Source organism: Apodemus sylvaticus, chromosome 14 (genome assembly GCF_947179515.1).
Source record: "Apodemus sylvaticus chromosome 14, mApoSyl1.1, whole genome shotgun sequence".
Lineage (NCBI taxonomy): Eukaryota > Metazoa > Chordata > Mammalia > Rodentia > Muridae > Apodemus > Apodemus sylvaticus.
In genome coordinates this window covers 28635520-28662512 of record NC_067485.1, presented here as the reverse complement: position 1 = coordinate 28662512, position 26993 = coordinate 28635520, and the positions used below count along the sequence as shown (strand labels likewise).

The window sequence follows — 26993 nt, the reverse complement described above, 5'->3', positions numbered from 1 at the left end:
GGCATCCCTGCCGACTGCAGTCTTTGGTCTTGAGGTCAAATGAACCTCACTGCTCGTACATTATGAGAAAGATGGGCAGCCTCCTTGAAGGTGGAGATTGTAAAGCAAGCCGCTAAAAGGACTACTTAGGGAAGCAGAAGCTGTTTCTAGGAAGCCCGAGTGGAGCTGCAGAGTCTCCAAGGACCAGGGAAAGCCTATCAGGTGAGGACCCACCTTGTGGAGCATCCCACACCCTCCCTTTCTGCAGAAGACATCTCCATGCTCCACCCCATGCAAAGCAGACAGAGGATCCTTTGAACAGCATGAGTATTTGGGGCACACATCAGAAGTACCATTTGTTATGGCTTACCCCTCTCAACTAGAGAAGTAATAAGACCCAGGAACCCAACAGTGGCTATGAAGGGATCCCTGTGGGCTTTTGTTTTGGAATCTGTGCACAATGGACCAGCACATTACTATGTCAACAGTGCCACAGGTCTCCTTTCCAGAATTTGGGCAAATTCAAAAAATTGCTTCTGCGCGATGTATCTCCTCACATCCCCCAGGAGCCAAGAGAGTTCAGCAATTTGGTTTTCCTTGACAGTATTTTAGTTTCAAAGGGAGCCAATTTAATTCTGTCAAGAGAAGGTTACAGGGTGAATCGCCACTGAAAATATTTGGTTTGCCCAGGGACCATGAGCCATGATTAGAGGAAACTTAAGGTCCGTAGTGTGTGGTGGCTCAGAGCACACAGGAAGCAACACAAGCTTAATACATTCAACTTTCTGACTAACCACAGTGAAAATGTGCACGTCCATGTGAGCTCACGCCTATGCACGGGGTGCATAAGGCCAGGACGGATGACGTCACCGGGGATCCTATAGTTCATCCTTGGCCTGGCGCAGAACGAAGCTGTGTAAAGAGTCGAGGTCTCTGCCTCCGTTGTGCTCACCCACTTTTTCACCTCCTCGGAAAAGCAGCAGTGTGGGATAGCCTCGTACCTTTAAAGGAGAGAGAGAGAGAGTGCTGTGTAAATCACAGAGAGGTGGCTCAGTAAAGTGCCACACAAAAATGTAAGCACGAGGACTTGAATTTGGTTCTCCAGCACCCGGGGATAAGCAGGCCCTGCTGTGCCCATCTCTAATTCCAGTGCTGGTGGGGTTGAGACTGGAGGATTCCCAGAGCTTACTGGCGAGCTAAGAAAGATATCTGATGTCAGTGTTTTAGAGTTCACATAGCACATCAAACCAACAAACTTTAAAAAAAAAAAAAAGCTGCTATAGGTAAGACTGGGAAATTCCGAGGCTAATATCAGTGCTACTATATGGTTGGGGTACAAGGTTGGCCCTGGTTCCAAGCCCAGCACTGTACACACTGAAGGCAAATTATAAATGATATATACATAACCCATAACATCATATGATGAGCTCAGAATAAACACGCCAGTTAAACAGATGGTCTCTCCAGCCATGGCCTTTTCCAGGGGTGTTTTGATTCACACATTTCCTTTCGGCCGCATCCTTCAGGATGCCTGTTTATAACTGAAGGCTGAGCCCTTGGGTGGTTAGGACAAGGCAGCTGCTAGCCAGTCAGCAGGCAGCACCCCCCCCCCTCTCAACACCCCACGTCTTAGGACTGTCCCGCTAGACCCAACAAGAACCCAGAGCTCCTCTCTGAAAGGCCAGCCTCCTCTGTCGCAGATGGTCCTTTACCTCTCAAATGGCACAACCCAAGATACAAGTCATTCTCTAGGGAGGCCTGGACAGAGTGAACGCGTGCCAGGGCAGCCTCCGTCTCCAGGCACAGTTCCCGAGGTACCCACCGAGTATTTGCTGCAGATACTGCGCTCAGCGGTGCAGTCCACTTCTGCGATGGTGACGTCTGCCAAGCCTGGGAATTCCTTTCTAGAGAGCTCCTCCCAGGTAGGAGCCAGATTCTTACAATGGCCACACCTAGAAGAGAACAGGGGCAGCTGTACCGAGAGCTAGTCAAGGTCAGTCTGTGTTTCACCTGTGTAATAGCCACCATACCCTCAGAATCCGTTATAACCACCAAATTCTCCCACTGGGTACTCATGGACCCTTACTCTAAGAAGGAAGAGAAAGCCCTGTCACCCTTGGTAGCCTGACAGAAGTGAGCAGGTTTGCAAAGCGAGATTCTGCTCCCCTCTTCCACAGCGTGGGGAGTGGAGCAGACACACACAGTCACCGTGAGCAGCAGGGGTCTGCAGAGACACAGGCTGTGACAGGGAGCACTGGCGCACTGTCTGAGGCGGACACTTACCACGGAGCATAGAACTTGACGAAGGTTATTCCTTGTGCAATAGCGTCCTCGAAGCTCTGCTCGGTGAGTGCCAGCACAGTGCCCTTCAGGGAAGGAAGGCCAATGTAAACACACCGATTAGAGCAGAACAGGACAGAAGATGGGATCTGGCCAGAGCAGCCTACAAGTTCTGTGCCAGATCTCTTGATGGACAGAGACCTTAGGACAGGGGCCAGGGAACCAAGTCCACCGAGGGGTGTGGGCAGGACACTGAGACCCTCCACAGACCTCCCAGCTTCCCAGGCCTTTGTTCTACCCATAACCAGGTGCTGTCTCCCAGGGCTCTGCAGTGTGGACCAGTCCATTCTAGGCTAGGCCTGTAGCCCGAGATGCCTCTGTGGGTCTGCATGAGTTCACAAGCTGCTTCTCCCCTGTCCTGCCTATCTTCTAGCCAGGACCTGGCGCACAGATGTGGTGGGTGGTTTTTATTACACCCACACCAATGGGCTTCTGTGTACTCTGATGTACAAAAAAAAATGTGAGTATGTACCCAACTCAGGCTAGAGAGTTTCGTGAGGCATTTTAAAACAGTTCTTGACCATTCTTCATGGGATCTCATCTGTATTTCTCTAAAAGCCAGTGTTCAGCACCCCCTGCCCCCCAGAGGCACTGAGGAGCATTCATCGCACAATCTGGATCTCCAACAAGAAGTACATGGGGGCCATGTACTTACTACAACCTCGACCCTCCTATGTCCAGATTAGAGATGGAAAACTTTGTCATAAATAGCCATGGTGCTTGAGGAAAGCACTTGCGGTGTGTAATTACCCTGTTAGGGATGGCGCACATGCTCCCCTAACATTTGTAGGTGGTCACACTTCTTAAGCCAAAACTTAAGGAATAGGACCCTAAGCTTGGAGGCTTCTTGCTGCCCTGGCCAGGGTGGGGTAGGGTGGGCAGGGGCTAGGGAGCTGACAGCATTGGATTTATCCAGTTTCCAAGTCCCAGGTTTTCTTGAGTGATGGTTCCAATTTGTCTCACCCTCTCTCCACATGACAGGTATTCAGTGAGTCACTGCCCTCATCCCTGGGGACAAGGCATGCTCTCTAGCCCTGTCCGTGATCCCCAGGGTCTCACTCTCAGGAGAAGAGCTCAGAGGCGGGAGCTGAAGCAACACTGCCCCTGCGGTTAGACCTTGGTACCCACAGGAGGCTGGGGCCAAGGGCCTCCCTATCCAGGCCAGGGTGTGTGAACACGCAACGACTGGGCAATCTGCATAGAATATACACATATCCTCCCATAGACGTTAATGCTACCTGTCACTCACCGTGGCTCTCCAGCCCTGGTCCAAAGTCCTGCACCTACTGCCCACTGGTTTGTCTCCATCCTCTCATACATACAACCTGGACATCAGCCCAGGTGTGTGGGTATCTGCCACCATTAGCCAGAGACTCCTGGAATCTGGGTGACCTCACAACCCTTTCTTGCTCCCGCCCCACACCCAGAGCTCTCCTCACTAGAGTGGCATCCTTAGGCTCCGCTCCCCTCCCCCTACCACTACTGTCACACCCTTAGTTTGGGGTCTCCTTGTCACTAGTTCCCCCTCTTGTCTTAGCAGCTGCAGGTCATCTTCCTAAAGCTGACCTCCTCCAACCTGTTAGGGCTGCGCCCTCCAAGCTCCTATCCCTGGCTGCTCTCCAGCACCCCTCTACTGGACCTGGTTCCTCACGGTGCGGTGCAGTCCAGGCACACTGTGGCCCTGCTCTGAACACAACAGCTGATTCTCCTGACGGTATCTGGCTCCCATGCGCCCCCATCTGGCAACTTTTGAGCTGTCGGTTCTGCAAACCCTTGCTCCTGTCTCTTTTCTCCAGGCTGACTACCGAGCGGTCACTGCCCCAGGACACCTGCTCATCTATGTTCTTATTGTTTCCTCCAGACACCTAGCATCCGTTACAGCCTGGGAAAGAGTTACAAGGGCTTTTTTTCTCCTGGTAGCCCATGGGAGTGCCTACCATTCAACAAAAGCTTGTTAAATGTAGAACTAAAAGTCTAAAATCCAAGATGCCTTGGGGCTGGAGAATGGCTCAGTGGTTAAGAGTCCATGCTCCTTGCAGAGGACTCAGGTTTGGTTCCCAGCACCCACACTAGACAGCTCACAACTGTCTGTAACGGATCAGATACCTCTGGCCTCTGCAGGCGCCCACACACACCCCTACCTACACAAAGAACTAAAAATAATAAAAATAAATCTTAAGACAAAAGACACTTGAATGAATAGGACAGAGCCTGCCTAAAGCAGGTGACTTATTCTACAATCTGGCCACCCATAGCCCTTCCTGCTGCATATCTCCCAGGAGCCTTTGCTGCAGGGTCAAAGTGAAATGACAGCAGCCAGCTCTAGAGGGAACAGCAGAGAAAAGTCACAGCAAACTCTCACAAACTGGAGGCTTGTGGCACCAAACACCTTCTCTCGGTCTTCTCACCTCTACCTCAGGGATTTCCAAGGGACACCTCTGCTGACCGTGGCCGTGAGGAGCATGTAGCAGTAGACCAGAAATAATTCCACACTCAGAAGACCCCATTTGAGAAGGCTCTGTGGATACTCAGGACCATCTCCCTCCATGCTGACAAACACCCACCTTGTCGCCTGTGGGCTCGGCAGCCATCACTGGTGCCTCTGAAGGCTCCACAGTCTCCGGAGCCGCCTCTGGGCCCTGCAGCTGGGACTGCACGTAGTCTCTTAGTGACTCCAAGTCCCGCTTTCCCTTGTACTGATCCACCTGTCCGAGACACACAGACACGGTCAGCACTGTCCGTCACATGCCGGCCCGCCCCATCAGTAGTCCCAGCTCCATCTGTGTGTCTGTCTCTTGTGAGTAGGCACTCCCACTCAGATGGGAAATTAGATTGGCTTCACCACCCCATTTACATCCTCAGAATCTAAAGAAGGGGCTAACCATTCATCCATCCGACTTCCTTGAGAATTCTAAGATGCTAACCATGGGCAAGGCATTGAAGGAGGGGAGAGACGGAACCCCACCAGGAGCAAGGATTAATCATCTCCTGAGGCCTAGAGGGTCCGTGTGCATACAAGAGCACAGGCGTCTGGTGCCTGCACAGGTGTCTAACTTCAGTGGAAACAAACTCAAGCTTACCAACATGCAAAATGCCTCAGAACAGTTTGGCAAACGTCAGTTTTCATATTTACCAGGTCTATCAGTAAAGGGAAACACACACATGGCATTCAACAGTACGCATTCCTCCAATAGCTGACAGTGGCTGTTTCCTGCACCTATACACTCTCAGTAACAGCCACAACGGCTAGTGGGAAGGTTACCCCCACACGGCACACAGGAGCTGAAGACATACCTTCTTGCCATCTCGAAACCAGAGCAGAGTTGGATAGCCTCTGACCTGGTGCTCTGAGCAGACAGCATAGTGCTGCGTGCAGTCTACCTGGAGATGCAGAACAACAGAGCACTCAGTCAGCTTCTCCACAGCCTTGTAAAGAACGCCGTCAGACAATTTATACTTAAAAAATAGAAGTTTTAATCCAGATCCCAGAGCAATCTTCACACTTTAAAAAGACTTTGCCTAGAAGCCACCCACAAATACACCCACGCTAATGGAACACGGGGAGAAGATTTGTCTTGAGATCTGGGATTTGTCTGAAAAGGGCTAGTCTAGGAAGCCCCACCCATCCATCATCTGGGAAGGGGTGTGAGCCAGGCTGCTGAGAGTACGAGGCTCACCCAGGCAGTTTCCAAGGCTGGGAAACCTGCTGTCACTCACAGCTATACAGTTTCAAATCAGGGAGGGGGGAACCTGGCTCAGTGACAGAGCATGTGCTTAGCATGCCCAAGTCCGATTCCTGTGCACACAACCCAAAAATGGGAGCAAGAACTCCATGTTTAATAAGAACATTTGGTAAGTGAAGCATTATAACTTGTCCAGGTAAGAATTTCAGGAGCTATTATTTTTGGTGGGAACTGAACCCAGGGCCCTGTTCATGATAGGCATTCACAGCAGAGTTACATCCCCTACCCTTTTCTTAAAATATTTTCATTTTGAGATAGACTCCCAGTAAGTTGTCCCAGCTAGCCTTGAATTTACAATCCTCCTGCCTCAGACTCCAGAATAGCTGGGATTAGAGACTTGTACCATCAGGCCTGACTCGGGGTACTTCTTGTAAAGCAAGATTCTGCTTGCCTGATATTTTTACAAGCATTATTATTAATATTTTAATTTCTTTATGATTAAAGTTAGCCAAGCGGAACTAAGCTGTCTTTCACCGTCAATAAATTGGGGCTTAAACTTTGTCAAGCAGTAAGGCTGCAGCAAGAGCCAGTAGGTGTTCAAGGGAAGTCCAGGAAGCTTCCAGCTAGGTCTGCGAGGGGCGCACGCATTCTCTCCAGGGTCCTGCCTGAAGCAGCCCAAGTGACCGGCAATAAAGGTCCTTCAGAGCCTGAGTCTGCGCAGTCTGCTTCTGCTTAGAGCCTTTACTAGATAAAGACAAGTCACCTCCCCAAAACACTCTCAAAATAATTTGAAGTAAGGATGTTAAGATAGAATACAAGAAGTATTTTTCAACTGTATTTCCACACAATGTTCTACGACTGAAACAGTCAACGTTATTTATGATCCCAGCCGTTGTGTTGTCAGTGGTAGACTACTGGATTGAAAACAAAGCAGGCAAAAGAAGAGACTCACAACTCACAGTGAGATTTATCAGTGAGCCCAGCGTCACCCCACCCCAAGGGCCATGCTAACAGCAAACTCTCATCGGACTATATGCCATCCACCCCGTGTCCTTTCTGCAAAGAAGTAACTGAGGGGAGGCGTCTCAGCCAGGCCCCGCCTGCCAGGCCCACCAGGCCCCAGCTTCTGCTCCTGCCCGTCACACCCAGACCCTGGGCACCACTTCCGCATGCCAATGAACCCTGCGGCACGTGGGAAAAGGAGACCTTTTTCTAGAGGAATACCCTAAAGAGTGAGTGTCTGGTGGGCATCAGAAAGCCAATGAGATTAAAAATAGCCAGAGGCCCAGGAACTGCTCTGGATGGTCCCTGAGAGCCTGGACGCACAGACGTTGTTACACATTACTTCTGGCTTCTCTGTTTGAACAGTTGGAAGGGACTGTGGCTAGCAGTGTAAAGGAGGGCTCGCCATGAAGGGTCTGCTGTGAGCCTGTGTGAGCGCAGAAGCCAGGAAGGACCCTGCAGGGAAGCCATTGGCTGAGTTCCATGGATATCCAGTGAACACTCGACAAGGCTCTACCCCATATCTTTGCACAGCTCCAGGGCTGCCAAGGCAGAGTTGGCCATCCCTTCAGAATAAATCGGCCAAGGCCATAATTTATCTCCATCCCATGGAAAAGCTAGCAGACTCCAAAACCAGGCTGCCATCTGCGAAGGTGAAATGAATCGTCAAGTGGCACACTAACTAGAATTAATAAATCCAGTTTGCCCGTCTGCACACAGAATGAATAATGGACTACTCTGCTAATTAATCCAGCCCAAAGCAGACTGTTTCCAGTTTAACAAGGGCTTGGTCTTACCTTGCCAATCTTGACAGTTTCAGAATGTTCAAGGCCCAGGGCCAGCTGCTCCCAGGTTGGTGCCAGAGCTTTGCAGTGACCACACCACGGAGCGAAGAACTTAATAAAGTGGTCGCCTGTAGGAAGGCCAAGGCGGAGGGGAACGGGAATGAAGCCTTGGGTTGACATCACAGGACCAAAGGCTGAACTGAAGAATACTGCTTTGTTCCTCTGCTTATAGATCTCAAGTCCTTCTGGTAAAAAAAGGGACTCGCCACCACATATGTTTATATTGGAGTTCAAAACAATAACTCAAAAATCAAATTTGTCATCTCTGAAGGGTACCAGCTCACCCTAAGAGAAAATTGGCAAAAAGGGAAAGAACTGCACATTTATTTACCTTGCCTCTTTTTCCACCCAAGTACTGCAAGCGATAAATGAGGTTAGCACCAACAATCTGATGAGGGAGGGACCAGACAGTGGCCATGAGGGTCGCTCCGTCACAGACAACAGATCTTCAGAGGCTCTAGCAGCCATCAGGCCCCCCAGCATCCCCAAAAGCATATATGGGAACACCAAAACAAGGTAGTGTGGGGATCCACCGGAGATTTGACGAGCGGAGTCCACACTGCGGGGAACTCTGCAGGGCCACAAGTCATTGTGTACTTAGCAAAGAATGCAGAAAGACATGCTGGAGAACGTGAAGCTCGACAGGACCTTACACAAACGCCGCAGTCTTCAGTGAGTGTCAAAATGCATTTAAGATCCATAAACTCCAACAGAAGCCTGGGAGGAGGAGCATTAAACGGAACCCTCACGTGTCAGCTAAGCAAGCAGAAGACGAGGATTTACCAGTGCACGCCTGAGCTAGGAGGCCACAAGGCCTAGACATGGGCTTCACACAGAGGGCAAGGGCCTCTGGGTAGGGACTGGGAGGGAGGCCTGGGGTATGGGTAATACGAACAGGCTATGGTATAGTCATGGAAGCCTGCCTTCACTGAGCCGTGCTCTTGCTTTCTGTACTTATCTTTTGCCAAAAACATGAAGGTTTGATAGATAGATAGATAGATAGATAGATAGATAGATAGATAGATAGATAGATAGATAAAGACAGACAGACAGACAGACAGACAGACAGATAGATAGATAGATAGATAGATAGATAGATAGATAGATAAAGTAGGTAAGCAAGCCCCTGGCTAGTGATAAAAGAAACACACAGATTTATATCTGGTTGTTCTGCATCTACATTAGGCTGACAGCAAGCCCAGATCAGGAGAGGACTCCTGGCAGATGTCAGGCAGTGGCCACACAGCATGTGGTAGTGACCGGCCACACTGATGACTGAGGCTACGGCAATAATGCATTTCATGGAAATGGTGAATCGTGTATTTGAAATTATAAGCAGCCAACACTACCTCTGTGCAGACTCAGGGAGTACTGACCCCGGGGAGCAGAATAGAGACTGAATTCCCAGAATCCAAGCAGCTCTGACGGGAAGCCAGCCAGGGCAGGAAGCCATAGCTGCCTTTGAAGAGCGAGCCTCAGTGGGCCCTGATGTATCCTGCGCTTGCACGGGGTGGGGCTTGGCTAGCGTGGGGGAGACTGTCTAGGATGAGGGGATTTGTATAGAACATACATATTCTACACAAGCCAGTCTGACTTCCCAGGGGGGAACAGCTGGAATAGTAGTGCAGATTACATAAGTCATTCTAGTAGCAATGGAAGACGCCTTGATAAAGTTTTTGAGTAAGGCAGGTGGTGAGGAGGACTTCTGGGGCTTCCAACAGGTACAGGCTTCAAGGCCTTTCCCACAGTGTGTGCAACCCAGTCTTTCTCTCTGTGGCAACACGTGATAATGCAGCCAGCAGGGAAGCTGCCTCTGCTTTCTGCCCATATGAGCTTCAGCCAACTTCTGAACCCTGTCCACATGGTAACAAGGGGACACTTGTGTTTCATTCGCAGTGGAGACTGCGGGCAGATATTTAGGAGACCGATTCCAAAGTCAGTATATAAAGAACACCTAATTTGATTCATAGTTTTAACAGTCTTACTACACTGTTTAAACAAGTAAGAAATGTGCTTCTCTCGGTCTCCTGCAAGTAAACAAGCCCACACCATTAATAAAGACTTTCTTATTCAAGGCTGTTGTGTGTGCCTAGTGTGCTCACAGCTTTAGAGGCTTAGGCATGGCGTCTACAAGGACAAAGGAGGAGGACATATACTATATAAGAGCAGGTTCATTAAGCCACAGTCCAAACAGAGACAATGTGAACTGCGACTAGATGTAGCTAGGAGTCCTCAGATAGCAAAAGGAAAAGCCAGCGCAGAGCCATGCCCACCAGTTCCTTCCTTACCCTGAGAAACGTGCAGCTCAAAGTTGTTGCCCGAGAGCTCATACAACCCTTGCTTGAGCTCAGGGGCTCTGGGTGGTTCCGCTTCCGGCTCTGGTGTCTAAGAGGAAGAAGAAAAACAATAATCAGTGGGTTTGTCCTCCAGGATGAAGTCGAGGCTTGGAGGAGGACCAGGTCCTATTCAGAGGACTCTAAAAATGCCTATCTGTCCCCACCCTTCTATCTCACACCTGTGCTGAACAAGGCCAGACAGGAAGTCACCCCCACCAAGAACTCTGGGTACTTTAGCACCAGGCCCAGGGCAGTTGTCTCTACCCCAGACTCAACCAAGCAAAGGAACCAACTGAAGTCTGCACATGCTGGAAACCATGCCCTCTTCCTGGGCCTGACCTGAGATTCACCACAAGATTCAAGGGAAATTTCCAATGAGCCTCTCTTCACAGGAAGGAGCCAAGACACAAAGGTGGGGGGAAAAGACAGACCTAGAGGCAAAATCACAAGGGAGCAGGTCTTGGTGACCCTCAGCTAAAGGGGCAGGGAAACCTACAGAGGTGAAGCTACCAAAACCTGACAGAAAGATCAGTCATAAGAACTCAGAACCCAACAAGCAAGAGGAACCGAGGAAAGGGATCGGGCAGGCCTTGTGAGCTAAACCTTACAATAACGCATGAGACAATGTTTGGGGCAGAAGGGCACAGCCTTGCAAAGATCTGCCAGCACAGCAGTCAGCCCTACTGAAGGTGACACATCCAAGAGCCCCTGTTTGAAAGCATGGATGGAACCAAGCCCCTTATGTACTTCATATCCTGAGCATGTATGCCTGGGACAGTTGAGTTTGTAAATGAAGTGCAATGGAAGGTTTAATAATAACTAATAAAATAGAAATCACAATAATAGACTATAATAAAAGCTATTTAAAACTTGTAAATTGGCGAGAGCCCCGGGCAGCTCCGGCCTCGGTCCCATCACACCCAGGAGGAGCCTCAGCCAGCCCAAGCCACTTCATCATCACAGCCATGAACACCAAGGCTGAGATCCAAGAGCCACAGCCCATGTCCAGAGCCAGAGCCGCTGACACCATGCCAGGTACCACAGGCAACACAGGCCGGGACAAGCAGCCTATGACATGAGGACCAGACATAATCCCAGGGAAGGCCGGAGAACAGTAAAGTAGTTGAGTATAACAAACAGATAGGTTCTCACCAACAGGAGCATACAGCACACTACCACAAACAACCACCTGGGAAGAACCTTCACAGTGTGGGAGACGGAAAGAGATGGCAGCTTGATGTTTCCAAGGAGAAATGGTACTGCCCTGGTGGAGTTTCAGTGCAAGGCAGTAAACGTGCAATGGATCATAACCCTTATAGATGATGTCAGCTGCCTTGCGGAGGTCCTCCTCGCAATTCCGATGGAACTTCCGGAATACGCAGAGTGGGAAAAGGAAAAGAGATGCAGAGCTCACAACACTAGCCCTACCACGGGGGATGGTTCTCACTTTACTGCATGGATGGAGTCTACTGAACACGTAATTCCAGTAGCAGAGAGAAGTGATGGGGGAGGGGTGTGCTAACAATCAGGACTCAGCAGAGCAAGGGAGTCCAGTAAGACAGAACACGTGTGGGGTCACAGACTACAACTCCACAAGGCCCTCTTCACCACAGACAGCCTAGAGAGGATAACAGTGAGAGGACAAGGAAAACTAAGGAGATAAGATGAAGGTAGGCAGCCACCTCATCACAAGTACAAACTTAATTACTAACACAGATGCCCGGAGAACCTACCACAAGAGGCCACAGAGATCTCTAGAGCTCTCACACACAGCTGATCTCTAGCTGAGAATTCATCTGCTCCCAGGGCCAAGCAGGGCAGGGCGGAGTAAACGCTGGCTTACCAACTCTACCAACATGAGTTTAGTCATCCAACAAGCACAAATGATATAAAACTCCAGCAATAAGAAATGAACATGGTGGCTAGAGCGGGGGCTCAGGATTCCAGTGTGCACTGTTCTTGCTGAAGACCAGAGTTTGGTTTCCAACGCCCACTCAGACAGCTCACAGCCACTTGTAACTCCAGTTCCGGAAGCTCCCAAAGCCTCTTCTGACCTCCAAGGCAAATGCACTCATGTGCATATACCTCCACACAGGCATATGTATATACAAAATGAAAAAGAAATTTTTTAAAAGAAGGACTGAACAGAAGAATGGGGCCGAGGACCCAACAGTTGTTCTTTGCCCCTCGACCACGAAGGCCAGACCTCTCCGAGCTGCCTATGCAGCATAAGTATTTTAGTATATTTACCTTTTGGTAAGACAAACATTGTTTTTAAAAGCCACTTTTTTCTCATCACATCTTTAAACGATTTTAAATTCCTTCATATCTAGTCAAATTGAGGTTTTTTGTTTTTTAAGAGCTTCATTTTTAATTTAAATAAAAGTTGATGTTCTAGTTTGTTTTCTGTTGTTTACAACACTACGACCCAAAACCAACTTGGGGAAAAAAGGATTTAATTGGCTTATACAATCACAACACAGTCCGTCACTAAAAAAAGTAAGGCAGGAGTGGGTGCAGAGGCCATGGAGGACCGCTGTTTACTGACGTGCTTGGCCTGCTTTCTCATACAACCCAAAAGAGCCTGCCCAGACAGACCCCTCAGTGGGCTGGGCCCTCCCACATTTATCAAGGAAACGTCCCACAGGCTTACCCACAACCCAATTTTATGGAAACATTTTCTCAGTTAATTCTTTCTTCCTGGGGTGGTGGGAGTAAGGGGGTGGTTAGTAGGGGGACCGACACCCAGAGGGGAGACTTCCTCCTAAGAAGGGAAAGGTGGAATGGGAGAAGGACTTAAGTGAGGGGTACTGGGGGGCCTGGTATTGGGATGTAAAGTGAATAAATGAATTAATCAATGAAAAAAACTTCCTTCCCGATTATCTCTATCTTGTGTCAAGTTGACAAAGACAATCATGCCATGGTTTACATTACAAATTCAACATCCTTAACCTCAACCACAAATGTTCCAAAACCTGAACTTGTTTGAGTCCCAGCAGGCACCACAATGGAGAACCGACACTGGCCTCACGTCACAGGCTGAAGCCAAAAAGTAGGCATACTAACCAGACTGTACAAAGACTGCCTTTGGGCTGTGTGTAAAATGTACATATAATAAAACTATGAAACACTAGTGAATTTCATGTCTAGACTTGGGGCCCATCCCTAAGCCATCTTATTATATATAAGTGAATGTTTCAAAATACAGTCCCCGACATCCACACCCAGCCCATGCACACAGACACCAATTAAACACATTTAATTAAAATAAAAAAATAAAAAGAATGATCTGTAGGAAGACTGCGTATTTGGGGTTGGGGTACGGTTCAGGGACAGGGCTGGCACGAGCCACGGCCCTGGGTCATTCACGGCACCTAAAAATGTGCGTGTTTCCACTCTTCCACAAGAAAGCACACTTCACTGTTGTCCTTCTTGGTAGCAGTAACCTGAGAGTTCCCACCACTCAGAGACCCTGAACACAGAGCTTAGGTAACTAACTGGTCTGGTTCTGGGATGCCAAAGGGGAGATGCTGACACCTCTCTCCCACACAGAGATGAGAAACCCTCAAGATGTCTCTGCTGACCCTGGCTAGCCGACTAGGGTCAGTCTGTACTTCCCAATAGGGAGGCAGGCCATATGTGGAGACGTATGTCTACCTTGCCATCTGATGCCAGGGGCAGGACAAGGCCACCCTAGAAGAAGGCCTCTTTAATGCAAAGTTAATTTTTAAAGTTTTTTTTTTTTTTAAAGACTATTACCTCTTATTTGAAACGTTTCTTCCTTGTCTCACACCTACCCCTCCAGAAAAAGACCATTTTCACAGAGGAAAGAATGCTGTTTCAACCTACATGAAAGCCCCACCTGGCCCTGCAGCTTTCCAGCAGGACAAAGATACAAATTCACCCAGAAGCTTCATCCAGTTACAATTAAAGAACACGGTTCCCAGGCAAGCCGTTAACTCTACGAACACAGTAATGGATGCTTCAAATGTGAGCACGGCAGCACTAAAGGAAGAGCAGAGTTTCTGATGAGCTGGGCCATCCACAGAGTAAAGACCATGGTTCCATGCCTTTAAAGATGGCACCACTGAGAAACTAGAGCTCAAACCCTGTGCGAGGATCACATGACTCCATAGACCATCCCCTTCCGGTCAGTACACAGTTCCAACCCTATAAATCAGCCTCAAGTAACTGTTGGACTCAGATTGTACAACTCAGTTCCAGTTGTACTCAGAACTCCTGGTGCTCTCGGCAGTTACCAGAGATGTGAGACGACAGAATGCTGGCTGCCATTCCAGCCCCAGCCACCCCACACCGTAAACCATCAACGTCTACTCTGTCCTAATCCAACCACCCTCGTACAGAAGGGAATCGGGTATGATGATCGTGGTGATTTAGAATGCAGTGAAAGCAGATATGGAAACTGTAAGAACCCAGTGTTCTGATGGTGCCTGCGCACTAAACAATCCAGGAGACCGCTGGAGCAGTTATTCAAGGCTTTCTATTGTCAGTCAAGCTAGTTAAGGTCTGGAACACTGAGGACCAAGAAGCAAAGGAAAGAGCTACACTATGGACAGACAGCCAGTAGGAACAAGCCCAGGGGAGCTATGGGATCTGGGGAATCAGAAGAGAGCACTGGCTCAAACAGGAGATGCTGGGGTGGGCCTGGTGCTGACTCCAGGCGGTAGAAGCCAGCCACTGGGACAAATGCGTGGGTGCTCACTGCAGCTCATGAGACAGTGACATGGTGGCTATGTTACAAAGCAATCCTGAAATACTGGCAGATGACACTCCCTGAGATGTACGCAGGAGGGATGGAGAAGAGGAGTCAGGCTGGGGAGACACTGAAAGTAGCAACTTTGTACCTGTTTGGATATATATATATATATATGTAAAACCAAATATGTATGTATGTATGTGTGTGTGTATGTATGTGTATATGTATGTGTGTATATATATATATATATATATGTAAAACCAAATATGTATGTATGTATGTGTGTGTATGTATGTGTATATGTATGTGTATATATATATGTAAAACCAAATATGTATGTATGTATGTATGTGTGTGTGTATATATATATATATATATATATATATATATATATATATATTTGGTTTTTTTCGAGACAGTGTTTCTCTGTGTAGCCCTGGCTGTTCTGGAACTCACTCTGTAGACCAGGCTGGCCTCAAACTCAGAAATCCGCCTGCCTCTGCCTCCCAAGTGCTGGGATTAAAGGCATGCGCCACCACCGCCCAGCTATGTTTGGATATTTTTATATTAAGAAACGTTTCAAGTTATCATCACTCAGTTCTAAGAAAGGTACTTAAATAGCAGTGGCGCCTGGAGACTGGGAGAGGCTCTCCACAGCCTGGCGGTCCTGCATCCCCCGAATGGAGGACAAAACTGAAATTAAAGTGAAGCCACTGTAAGAGAACAACGAAGAGTGAGACTGAGCGTTTTGCTTGATATTTATAATTACTGTTTCAATTTTGAAGATGACCTCTTTTTTTGAGACGAATGCTTTTCAAAATCATCACAGCCAATGAACCAGAATCTTACCCTCACCACCGTCTGTGCCACCCTCCCTCCAAGCAGAACCATTGTTCATTAAAACAGTTGATGAATGACTTCATGGATAGACCATCTTAAGACACACACCATTTCTTAAATGAATGTAACCTGTTCCCTGTGGGCTGAGAATGATGACAATCACTCAAGTCAAACAGCTTTGACCATAGCAGGAAATCTGTATCCAAGTAACTGTGCCTACAATTCATTCCTTGGCACAGTATAACTGTCAACTCTTAGCTTAGCTACTATGGAGGTAAAATCCTTTGGGGATGTGAGTGAGGGACATTGAAATACAGCCTTATTACAATGAACTCCTGTCTAAAAATTGTTCTTATTTTGGGTTTGTACCACAGTAAGAGCCAAGATTTTAAGCTCTACTAAAAACAAAACAAAAAAAAGGACTTTATATTTTTATGTTCATTTAATAACATGTCCATCATTTTTATAATTGGCATAAAAATTATATATTGTGTTGAATATAATAAAAAATTTAAATTTAAATTTAAAAAAAAAAAGTGAAGCCACAAGCAACCGGACATGGCACTGCTGTTTGCCAAGGATGGTCACTGTGTGGTGGTCTGCTAAACAAAAGGAAGGCTGCTCTTCCATGAGGGAACTCAGGATAACGGAAGGCATGAAAGCAGGTAAATGCTGTGGACAGTCTCCATGACCAAGCCATCGGAAACAGCCTCCAAGGAACGTGAGCTGCCTTGCCCTGGCTGCCACCTAAACAACTCAGAATGCAGTGGAAGGATAGTTATAACCCACTAAAATTCTAATCTAAACCTAAAAACATTTGTAGTTGTTTATATATGCTTTGCCCAGGAAGTGGCACTATTAACAGAGGGTATGGCCCTATTAGAGGAGGTGTGGCCTTGTTGAAGTAGGTGTGTCACTGTGGGCGTGGGCTTTAAGACCCTCATCCTAGCTGCCTGGAAGTCAGTATTCTGCTAGCAGCCTTCAGATGAAGATGTAGAACTCTCAGCTCCTCCTGCACCATGCCTGCCTGGATGCTGCCATGCTCCCACCTTGATGATAGTGGACTGAACCTCCGAACCTGTAAGCCAGCCCCAACTAAATGTTGTCATTTATAAGAGTCTCCTTGGTCATTGGTGTCTGTTCATAGCAGTAAACTAACTAAGACAACATTGATATAAAAAAAATTACTAGAACCCTAAGGAAATCAGGGTGAACACTTTAAAGGAAAAAGTAGACAAAGGAAAGGTAGTTACTGAGCTACACAAGGAGGAACTGGAAACAGGAACAGAGATGGAATCATGGCCACACATACCTGCAGTCCCAGCCATGGGGAGACAAAGGGGGGGAGGGGAGGGGGGAGGGGGATCCTGAGTTTAAGGCCAGTCTAGGCTACACAGTGAAAAACACAGTAAACAAGAAGAGAAACCTGAGGACCTTAGATATGGAACTAAAGAGTATTAGGAAGAATTTCCATCTGGTTCTTCCCCAAGAAAACCAAGACCAGGCCTTCGCAGGATCAGTAAGACACAGTGCCTGCTCCAAACAGCAAGTCAGAAAACCTGCGGTGTCCTGACAACAGGCGTGGACCCGACAGAAGAGTCCAATGTGGAAAATCCATCACTTACTTCTTTTAAGAATGATTCCTGTTTACTCTTGTACTCAAGAGATCCTGCTTGGGGTGCTATGCTATGATCTTGAGCTCCTGTGTGCAAACGTGAACTCACTCAGCCGACCAGAAATGGCACAGGCAGAGAGGGTCTATTTATAACTTCAAAAAGAATTGAAACTTCAGCTTTTCGCCCCTTCTGGCCTCTGGGCAGTAAAGGGACGGAGGAGGGGACACTCACAGCTGGCTCCTCGTTCAGTGTCTGCAGCATCCAGTTTTCCAGTGTTTCAAAGTCTCTAGGACCCTGGTACTTCACCGCTTCTTGTCCAGGCTTAAAAAACTTCAGGCTGAAAGAACAACAAGGGATTAGAAAGAGCAGAAGTTTAAAAGTTTAAAAGCTGCTCTGGGTGGAGAGTGAAACGGGAATGGAGCAGCCAGGGGCTCTACTCGAGCCACTCAAGCAAAACTCCAGTGGGAAATCCAAGCTGCAGGAGACAGCGCGGGCGCATGCACATGCGCATGCGCATACGCATGATCCTAAACACACAATTCTGACGTTAATCAAGGAAATGACAACTGAGGTGAACCAGTGCTTTCCCCCAGGCTTCTCCTTCCTGGCCTCAGGCTCCTGGTCTCCCTTGATGCTCCCACTGCCCAAGGGTCTCTCTTAGGCTGGCAGCAGACAAAACAGTTGTACGGTAGGCCAGAATGGCAGACGGACACCAGTCACTGCTGGATCCCAAACATTAGGGCATTCGGCTGCGGCAGTCCATCCACACACGCCTCCCTCCCTCTACTCCACGCCCCTTCTCTCTGTTTGCATTCCCAGAGAGCAAGAGTCTCTTCTATTCTGAGGAATCCACAGAGATGAGGGAACAACCCTATAATGGTGAGCTAAAGATATCACCAGGGGTAATTTCACCAGGGGATGCACTTCACACACCCTGGTCTTGGATGGCTCTGCTCATAACATGCCTTAGAAGAAAACTTTACTGAAGATGTCAAGACTGTGCTAAAAATGTGGTTCCGAAAGGAAAAACTCACCTGCTTACCTAGGAACCCTCCAACTTCCCTGACCCCTCCCTGATGTGATTTGGATTTTGTGAGTTGATATGATGTTCAGAAATAGCCTTTTACATTTGGGTGTACATAACTGAGATAGGTAGATGGAGAGTCACAGGCAGTGTGGTTTGCATTATAGACCATGACTGGCCTGGCAGCCCATAAAGGACATAATATAGTGTAATATAGTGTAATATAGCCAATGTCTGTGATGGCTCTCTGGTTCCCTGATGGCACCCTCTCCCTGTGTCCTCATGTGGTAAGAGCCAAGAGAGCTCTCTGGAGCCCCCGAACAATGCCCACCTACTACCAACACCCCGGGATACGTCAGCGTGTGTTTCAGAACACAAACGTTCAGCCCGTTCACGAAACAGATAAGGTCCCTTTAAACGAAGGCTTTAAAACAGAAGAACCCGGCCGAGCTGGAGAGATGGCTCAGCAGTTAAGAGCACTGACTGCTCTTCCAGAGGTACTGAGTTCAATTCCCAGCAACCACATGGTGGCTCACAACCATCTGATTGGGATCTGATGTCCTCTTCTGGTGTGTCTGAAGACAGCTACAGTGTACTCATATACATTAAATAAATAAATCTTTAAAAACAAAACAAAAACAAAAAAAAACAGAAGAAGCCTTAAAAATGAAGTTTCCATGGCCATATGAGGAATCCAGACTAGATGGTAAAGTATTCCAAAAGCTGCGGCAGGAGGATAGCGAATCTCCAGCAAGACTAGAATGCACGGTAAAACCCCTGAGAAGAACAATGGATGCTGCTCAGAAGTAGATTGCTTGCTTAGGACACACGAGACACGAGGCTCCATCTCCAAAATCAGAAATGAAGGGAAAATGACAGCACTTGGCTAGATTGGCAGTTACAAGGACACAGTGGCCTCATGGAGAACACGTGAGCACAAGCCCAGCTTCCTCGGGAGCTCAATGACCCTCAACTAACAGCAGGGGTCTATCCTCGCAAACCACCCTAAATTAAAACCACAGTAAGGTAAAAACAATCACTTATCAAATATCCTACCCAGCCTAAACCGTGCTCAGAACACATACATGGGCCTCAGGCGTGTAGAACCGCCTGACACTACAACAGTGACCAACGTCTCCTGTACCTTACTGCACAGCACACAGTGAGCAGAATAGCTGAATGGGGCTGCTTCTGCCCCACCATGAAGGCGAAGGCTCTCAAGTCAAACTATCATTAAGTCTGGGACCATCTAGACAAGGAAAAGCTAACGTCTTTAGATTTAGGCGCTATACTGTACTCTAATGAAGAACATATGAAAGCCAGACCTAGAGGCACACACTCATAATCCCAGCCTGTGGGGGCTGAGGCAGATGAACCTTTAAGTGCAAGAGAAACTTAAGCCTAACATGAGAGATCCTGGGAATCTTGGCAACATAGTGAGAACCTGTTTGGAAAAAAAAAATACCACTAGCAAAGTCCAAGCAAGAAAGTATGTTGTCATAATTAAAAGGATACACACACACACACACACACACACACACACACACACACACCATTGGGCCTCCCTCCAGCAGCTCTGGCAAGGAAAGTTGGGGACATAGAGACATAGAAACAGCATATTATATTTCTCGACCTTCCTCTCCCTCTAAGAGCCTCCCCACACCAAAGTACAGGGAACAGATGGAGTCTCAAAATACCAGAAAGCACCAGTGCTTAAACTTAGTTAAACTAAAGTTAAAATATAAGATTTTGCCAGTTTGTCTGTCTGTTTGTTTGTTGTGTGTGGGGGTGTCTTTTTTTTTTTCCAAATTTAGTACACAAATCTCTTGTTGGATAAAAAGTCTTTCCAACCTACCTAAGTGTGAGATTCTTCCTTAGTAAGCTGAGAGGGCCGGGGAGAGCTGGCGAGCAGTAACAGGCCCTCCCATCAGGTCTCAGCCTCCACTTTCTTTCTCAATTGACAGAGGTAAAGGAGTTAGCAGCAGAGTGAAGGCTACTGGCCCAAGTTCAGCACCCAATTTCTCTATTACAAACTTTCTGCAGACATGTGTGCCTCTCACAGAGACAAACAAATCCCCATTTGGGTGTTACTCTGCACAAAGTGTACCGTAACTGATGTGCTAGGGGTGTGATTGTGACCTCTGAAATAGAGTGATTGAAAGCCTAGCCCAAGCTGCAGATGAGGCCTCCCTCAGAACCAGGCCTTCACAGAGGTCAATGTGACTCAAGTCCTCACAGAAAGGAACATTTGAACACACAGAAACATAGACGTGGTCCATGGGTATGATGAGTTAAAGCAGTTGATGTGGTTTGGATGTGAAGTCTCTCAGGGCCCATCAAAGGTTTGTTCATTACTGCAGGGCTGCTGGAAGGTGACAGAACTTTTAAGAAGTGGGCCTAGGAGACCTCAGGTCATGGTGAAGGTGTGATTCTAAAGAGGATACTGAGACCCAGGCTCCCCTCCCCTCCCTTCTCTCTCTGCTTCGTGACTAACAATAAGTGCTTTATCACTCTGCTATGACCATAGTCACCCCGCTGCAAGCCCAAAAGCATCAGGGCCAACTGGCCATGGACTGAACCCTTCAAGCTGTCAATCAAATAAGCCTTTCCTCTTTTGAGAGGGAGGGGTTGAAACAAAGTTTCACTCTGGTCCAGGCTGGCCAGGAACTTACTATGTAACTTTCCTCTAAGTATCTTGAGTATTCTGCAACAGTAACAGAAAAAGCGAGACACCAGCAGACCAGGAGAAGCCAGAAAGGAACACAGAAAGATTTCCAAACCCAATTTCGGAAGGAAATTGGCCTTCACAGCACCCCCAGCGTCCAGAACTGTGGGGAAATCACTTTCTGCTGTTTTCAGCTTTAGCCCTGTGTAAATTATCCAGTCTACTACACAAATAGAGCAACAGACCAGGGCTGAGATATCCTCTTTAAGAAGTCAGTCTGTCAGCTTTCTGTTGCTCTACCAAGGATCTGAGCTCATCCATCAGCGTAGAAAGAGAAACTGTAGTTTGACTCCCTGTTTTTGACAACTAGGGCCATGAGACGCTTGGATTTGTTGCCTTTGGTCTACACCAACATAGAACCTAACAGGCCTCTCTCCTCACAGAAGACATGAAACGAACCAACCAAGCAGAGCTGAGATCACAATATCTACTTCAAGGACACAGTTTCAGTGAACTGCCACCCACTTGGCCCTACCTCCTAAAGGTTCTCTAAATTCCCCATAGTACTGCTAGGTTTTGGGGGACTGGAGCAGACAGTCATAATTTATCATGTACATGCCTGCCACACTCTGGTTTATCACCCTCCTTCCCAACAGGCCTTATGATAATTGCAGGGCAGGCAGCTTTATGAAAAATCTTTAATTAATAAGAAGAAAAAAGAAAAACTTCAGCAGTAGTAACGGTTCAAACCAGAAAGTCAAACCAAAAGTGCTAACAAAGTCTGAGCGGGCTGTGTGAAGCATCACCTGGGGCTGGACCACAGGCAGCCAGACCCCAGGACGGTCCTGCAAATGGCCACTTTCTCAGCAACAGGAAAAGCCAACAAGAATTAGTGAAGGCTGTTCCCACGCAAAGTACAAAAGATTTCTATAACCAACAGTGCTCAATATAATCATGTTCTAATAGCAGGGACCACCTGCTTACATTTCACCCCTCGGATCTCTGAAGGAAGGTACCAGAAGCAGAGCTTGGACATTTCTTGGCCGTAGAAAACCCAGCTCTGCCTTCCTACTTACGTGGGGTATCCTCGCACTCCCTGGGCGGAGCACACGTCCGAGTCAGCCGTGCAGTCCACTTTAGCCACGTAGACCTTGGCATCCTCCATGCTGTTGTACTTGTCTCCCAGGTCATTCCAAGTTGGCTGCAGCCGCTGGCAGTGTCCACACCTAGAGGGAAGCCAGAAGGGCACACTGAGCCTCGGTTCCCGGGGTGTCCAAATGTACTACTTCAGCCTTCCCCATCAAGCAAGCAACTCCCCACCCTTTCTTCTCTCTGCAGCAGATAGATACCTCACGATGACACCATTCTCCACATTAATCTAAACCAGCAGGCTACTGGCCCTAGTATTCTTTTTTTGACCTCTCTGCCAAACCCTACCTCCTTGACATCTAGTTGACCTCTGAGTTCAACTGCAGTATTTCAGTTTCCAGAAAATTATAGCTTGCTGTGCCCCTGGAGCTCACAGTATACATTCACCTTACTGAAACATTCCCTAAATTCTACCTGGCTGACTTCTTTTTGCCCTTCTGATTTAGTTTGGCATCACTTCCTCCAAGAAGACTTGTCTCTCAGGCTCCGTGGAGTCCTTTCTTGTTTCTTCCTCCTTTTCTGGATGTTTCCCCTGCTCTCCCAACCGGCTTTTCACGCTGTTGTAACCGGTCACTTATTTGTAAGGGAAGGTCTCCTCCACTACGTCACCAAACGTACACAAATACAAGGCAATCTCAAGCTTTCTCAGCTCTGTACCTTACCCATCAAAACCTTTAAAATAAGTACATTTAAGATTTTTTTTATTTATTTAGACAGGTCTTGGATATCCAAGGCTGGCTTTGAGTTCACTATGTAGCTGAGGATAACCTCGAACTTCTGACTTTCTTAACCTCCACCTTCCAAGTGCTCGGATTGTAAATGTGCAGAGTGTTGGTGATCAAACCAGAGTTTTATGCATGGTAGGCAAACACTGTATCCTGGGAGCAACACCTCCAGGGCTCCAAACTATGTTATCGTTGCAGAAGAGTTGGTGGTAACCTGAACATCTGCAATTGGCAGGATCAAATGTCTTGTATTGACTACGTGAGTTCAGCTATATGCAAATATTTTAAAGTCATCTATCATTTAAAACAATACTAGCAAGACCGTGGCTTCTTGCCTCTCTGCACACTACACTACAGCACCAGGTTCTCTCTCGTCACGGGATCTGATGGACAGGGCTGACCACCATCTTGCCTGCTCACCTGAATGCTGTAGCACATTTTGAGTTCTGAATGAGTGCAGCCACACAGCATTATGGCAGAGGACTGGTTTTTAAATTTCTTTACCTAATAAACAAACTATTTGTGTTTATAACATACTTAATTGTTGCATTGCCTTTTAAAAGAATCCTGTTTAAAAAATAAAAGTTCACTTACAAGAATGAGAGGCACTGACAATTGTGAGTTCCTTCTCAAATACATTCTCAATAAAATCTTTAAGCTTCTTCTTCTTGTTGTTTTTTTTTTTTTAACTTGGCTTCCAAAGCAGGTATCTAAAGGCAGCGTTGAAAAGTCAGCTTAAAGCTAATATGTCTTCCTGGCAGGACTTTTCCTGGGCAACTAAGACAAATCCCTGCTTTAGAAAAGCCTAAATAGAACAGGACTAAAGACGGCTCAGTAATTCAGGGCACTTACTCTTTCAGAGGACCCAGCACCACATCAGGCAGGTCCCAGAGCCTATAGCTCTGGTTCTATGGTATATGACACCCTCTTCTGGCCTTCTCAACACACATGGTACCCAATCCCACAGAGATATACACATGCACATACATAAAAAACAAATATGTAAACACATAAAAGCCCAAATAGATCGTCAGGATTCCTTTATGCACTCAGTATAAGTGCCAAGAAAGGAAGCACTGTCCTGTCCAAACATTTGTACACACAAAGCACTTTGGCAACTTCAGCAGAATGAATGGGGTACCCACACGGGGAAACTGTATTTGACGATTTAACTTCCATAAATTCAGCAAAGTGGGTTCAGAAAGGTGGTGGGTTGGGAAAGAACGGATATCAAGGAAGAACCAAAAAGTGGAGACCCAAAGGCTCTCTAAGTGTGTACACAATGGGGCCCATGGACTTTCTGCTCCCCAGCTGGCCCCGCTTCCTGTTTGCTCTCCGTGGCATCTGGTGCCTAATCAAAGAAAGCAGGATTGGTTCTACTGCTGGTATGGAACCCAGTTATGAGATGTTGCTGGGAGATAGTAGGGTGGCTGCCCTAATGGATTTTCAAGGGCTGTTCTGATGTTAGTGGAATTTGATCAGATATGCTCAGTTTAGAGTTGTATACATCGTCTACACCTTTGAAAGGGTTCTTAGGAAAACAATACAAGATTTAAAAAGAAGATAAAGATTTAGTTCCCTCTAACCCAAGTTAAGTAGACCATTTGGGGCCATCACCACACAGGCCCGCCCCTCTGCACCCCACAGCAGTGATGAGTCCACTGCTTCTATCTAACTGGCATTTCTGGTTTGGAGCCTTTGTGGATACAGTGCCACTGAGACGTGGCCAGTTGTATTCAGATGTGGCCTGGAGCCAAGTGACAGAGCAAAAGCACCTAACCTTACTCTTGACCTCACTGTCCCTAGGTTCAGTGTGACCCGATGCTGGCACCAGATCAACACCAGGAGGTCAACCCTGCAGCTACAAAGCTTAGAACAAATACACACACACACACAGGTCAATGTTGTCATTACACAGTGTCCTTGCCCCCACACCACACATGGACATCTAACATTCCAGGCACTCACAGTGACAAAAAAGTGGGGAGGGGACACAGCGTAGTCTATCTTGAGTTCCATGCTGTTCTTAAAATTTTGAAATCTTAGCACTCCATAGTGCTGACATCAAGAAAATTATGTGTTCAAGGTCAGCTTGGCTACACAGAGAGATCCTGTCTCAACTTCCCTTTAAAACATCAAAAACCCAGCCTTCAATGACCATGGTGGGCTCTCACATCTAACAGTTTTAGCAGAATAGCAAGAAGTAAACAACTAAAGGCTTATTCTGAGGAGCACCATTGACCTAAATGTCTGTAAGCCACACAGTGAAAAAAGAATCTATGTGAATAGTCTCCAACTGGCCAAGACTAGCTGGTTATTTATTGGAAATCTTCTAAACTTAAAACTCCATCAGCACTACAGAGAACCTAACCCTGCCTGTGTGTCAACTTTTCTCATAAAACTAAAATCCCATAGATTTTTTCTACCGAAATCAGCTCCAATTAAGTCCCGTGGTGTACTGAACTGGAATCACTACTTTGAGCCGACTCGTGCACAGAGTAACTATTAACGTTGACTGACTGTGGCAAACTACCAGTTTTTTCTTCTTTCAATGATAGTTCTACAGACTCAAGTGGCTGTTCTTGGGAATGTAAAACAATGTATCCCTTTCCTGCATTCTTAACTGATAATGGCCATGAGCCAAACTGATCCTTCCCCCACGAAGTTAATTTAACACTAAACCAATTTGAAATGCAATAATAGCCCACTATAGGGTTATGGACAAAGTTTCTCTCACTTTAGAAAACACAATCACTGAATACACTGGATTCCACAGGCACATTTTTCTTAACTGTTTAACCCCTTGTCCTTAATGAGTCCCTGCTGAGCAAAGTACTCTTCTCAGCAATAAACACAGCCAGCACATCCCACATCTCAAGAGCCTGCGTTCTAAATACCACTTTCTGCTGTGGAGCTGAGAACTTCTTTCTCTGAGTTATCTAGGCCCCAGCAGGAAAGCACTGTTAAGTCTAGACTAATTCCTGAGGTACAGTTCTTTTGGGAAAGTAGTGGGATGCACCAGGAAGCCCCAACCCAAGAACGGAAGCCTGAAGGTATGACTTTTAGGAAGAACTGTTCTACCTCACACTTTCCAAATGACCGGGCCCCAAATGAGCCAAGAACAGGAGGTGAAAGAGAACAGCCTTGAGTTAATGGCCTTGAGAATGCAGCACACATCCACTCCAGTGTGCAGCAGGGACTCCAGAATCGGGACTATGCTGGATTCCAGGAGTCGGGGGAAGCCCCCAGTCCCCGATCTGGGCTATCTCTTCCTACCCTCGACACCCAGAGTGGGCAATCACATCTTGAGGGGCCCTTAGATTTCCAATCTAACCCAATATTGAAGAGCCAGCAGGAAGGACCCTCCAGGCGAGGGCACGTGGACGCCGGGCTCCTGCAGCGTCCGGCCAGCACAGGAAGTTTGGGGAGCTGAGCAGGGGACATAAGCTGGGGATGCCTGGACTCCAGTGGCTTGGCGGGGCGGAGAGGCCTTTCCGGGTCTCCCCTCGGGGCCCGCCCTTCCTCGCTCACAGCCCGGCGGCTAGCGCCACGTCAGCGGCGAGGCCCGAGCGCGGCCCACGCCCCCGGCACAGCCTGCGCGGCCCCGCGCCCTCCCCGCGGTCCTCGGCTCCGGGCCCCTGGTCCCCGGTCGCTAGATCGGGCCCCGGCGCCCTGCGGGAGCTGCAGTTACCAGGGCGCGAAGAACATGACGAAGTGCGCGGCGCTCTGAATCCCGTGCGTGAACATGTCGGCCGTATACAGGTGCTTGGCGTGCGGGTCCTGCTCGACCCTGCCGTCCGCTTCCACCTCCTGGGCCCGGGCACCTTTGCGCGCTCCGAGCAGAAGCAGGAGCGTGGCCAGGGCCGGTAGCCCGGCCAGCGGCTGGAGAAGGCGTCCTGGACGCGGGGGCATCGCGGCGGGGCTGGCGAGCTCTCGCCCGGGCCGCGGGTCCCCTCCGCGGCACCGCCTCCCGCCCCGGCTCCGCCCACGACCGCAGAGCCACGCCTCAATCACGCCTCCGCTCGCAGAGCCACACCCCTTGTCCGGGGCCAGCTCATCTAAGCAACTTGTT

General features: G+C 47.9%; 1 protein-coding gene across 1 annotated transcript; it reads right to left on the bottom strand.

Annotated features, from left to right (window-relative positions):
- Positions 1 to 585: 585 nt before the first annotated feature.
- Txndc5 (thioredoxin domain containing 5) lies at positions 586 to 26883 on the bottom strand. Its single transcript, XM_052157613.1, has 10 exons — positions 26613 to 26883; positions 22124 to 22273; positions 17590 to 17695; positions 10138 to 10234; positions 7802 to 7917; positions 5614 to 5700; positions 4884 to 5024; positions 2263 to 2345; positions 1802 to 1931; positions 586 to 980 (listed from the first exon to the last, which is right to left on the bottom strand). The coding sequence occupies exons 1-10, from the start codon at positions 26831 to 26833 to the stop codon at positions 858 to 860; spliced, it is 1254 nt and encodes a 417-aa protein (XP_052013573.1). The 5' UTR covers positions 26834 to 26883; the 3' UTR covers positions 586 to 857.
- Positions 26884 to 26993: the final 110 nt, after the last annotated feature.

Bases quoted from the DNA above. Each gene is read 5' to 3' on its own strand.
- Txndc5 (XM_052157613.1), bottom strand. From the start codon at position 26,833: ATGCCCCCGCGTCCAGGACGCCTTCTCCAGCCGCTGGCCGGGCTACCG. The intron at 7,918-10,137 runs GTAAGGAAGGAA...GCCTTCCTACAG, and splicing joins TGAGCTGCACGTTTCTCAGG to GCGACCACTTTATTAAGTTC. The intron at 1,932-2,262 runs GTAAGTGTCCGC...GTTCTCTTCTAG, and splicing joins GTCAAGTTCTATGCTCCGTG to GTGTGGCCATTGTAAGAATC.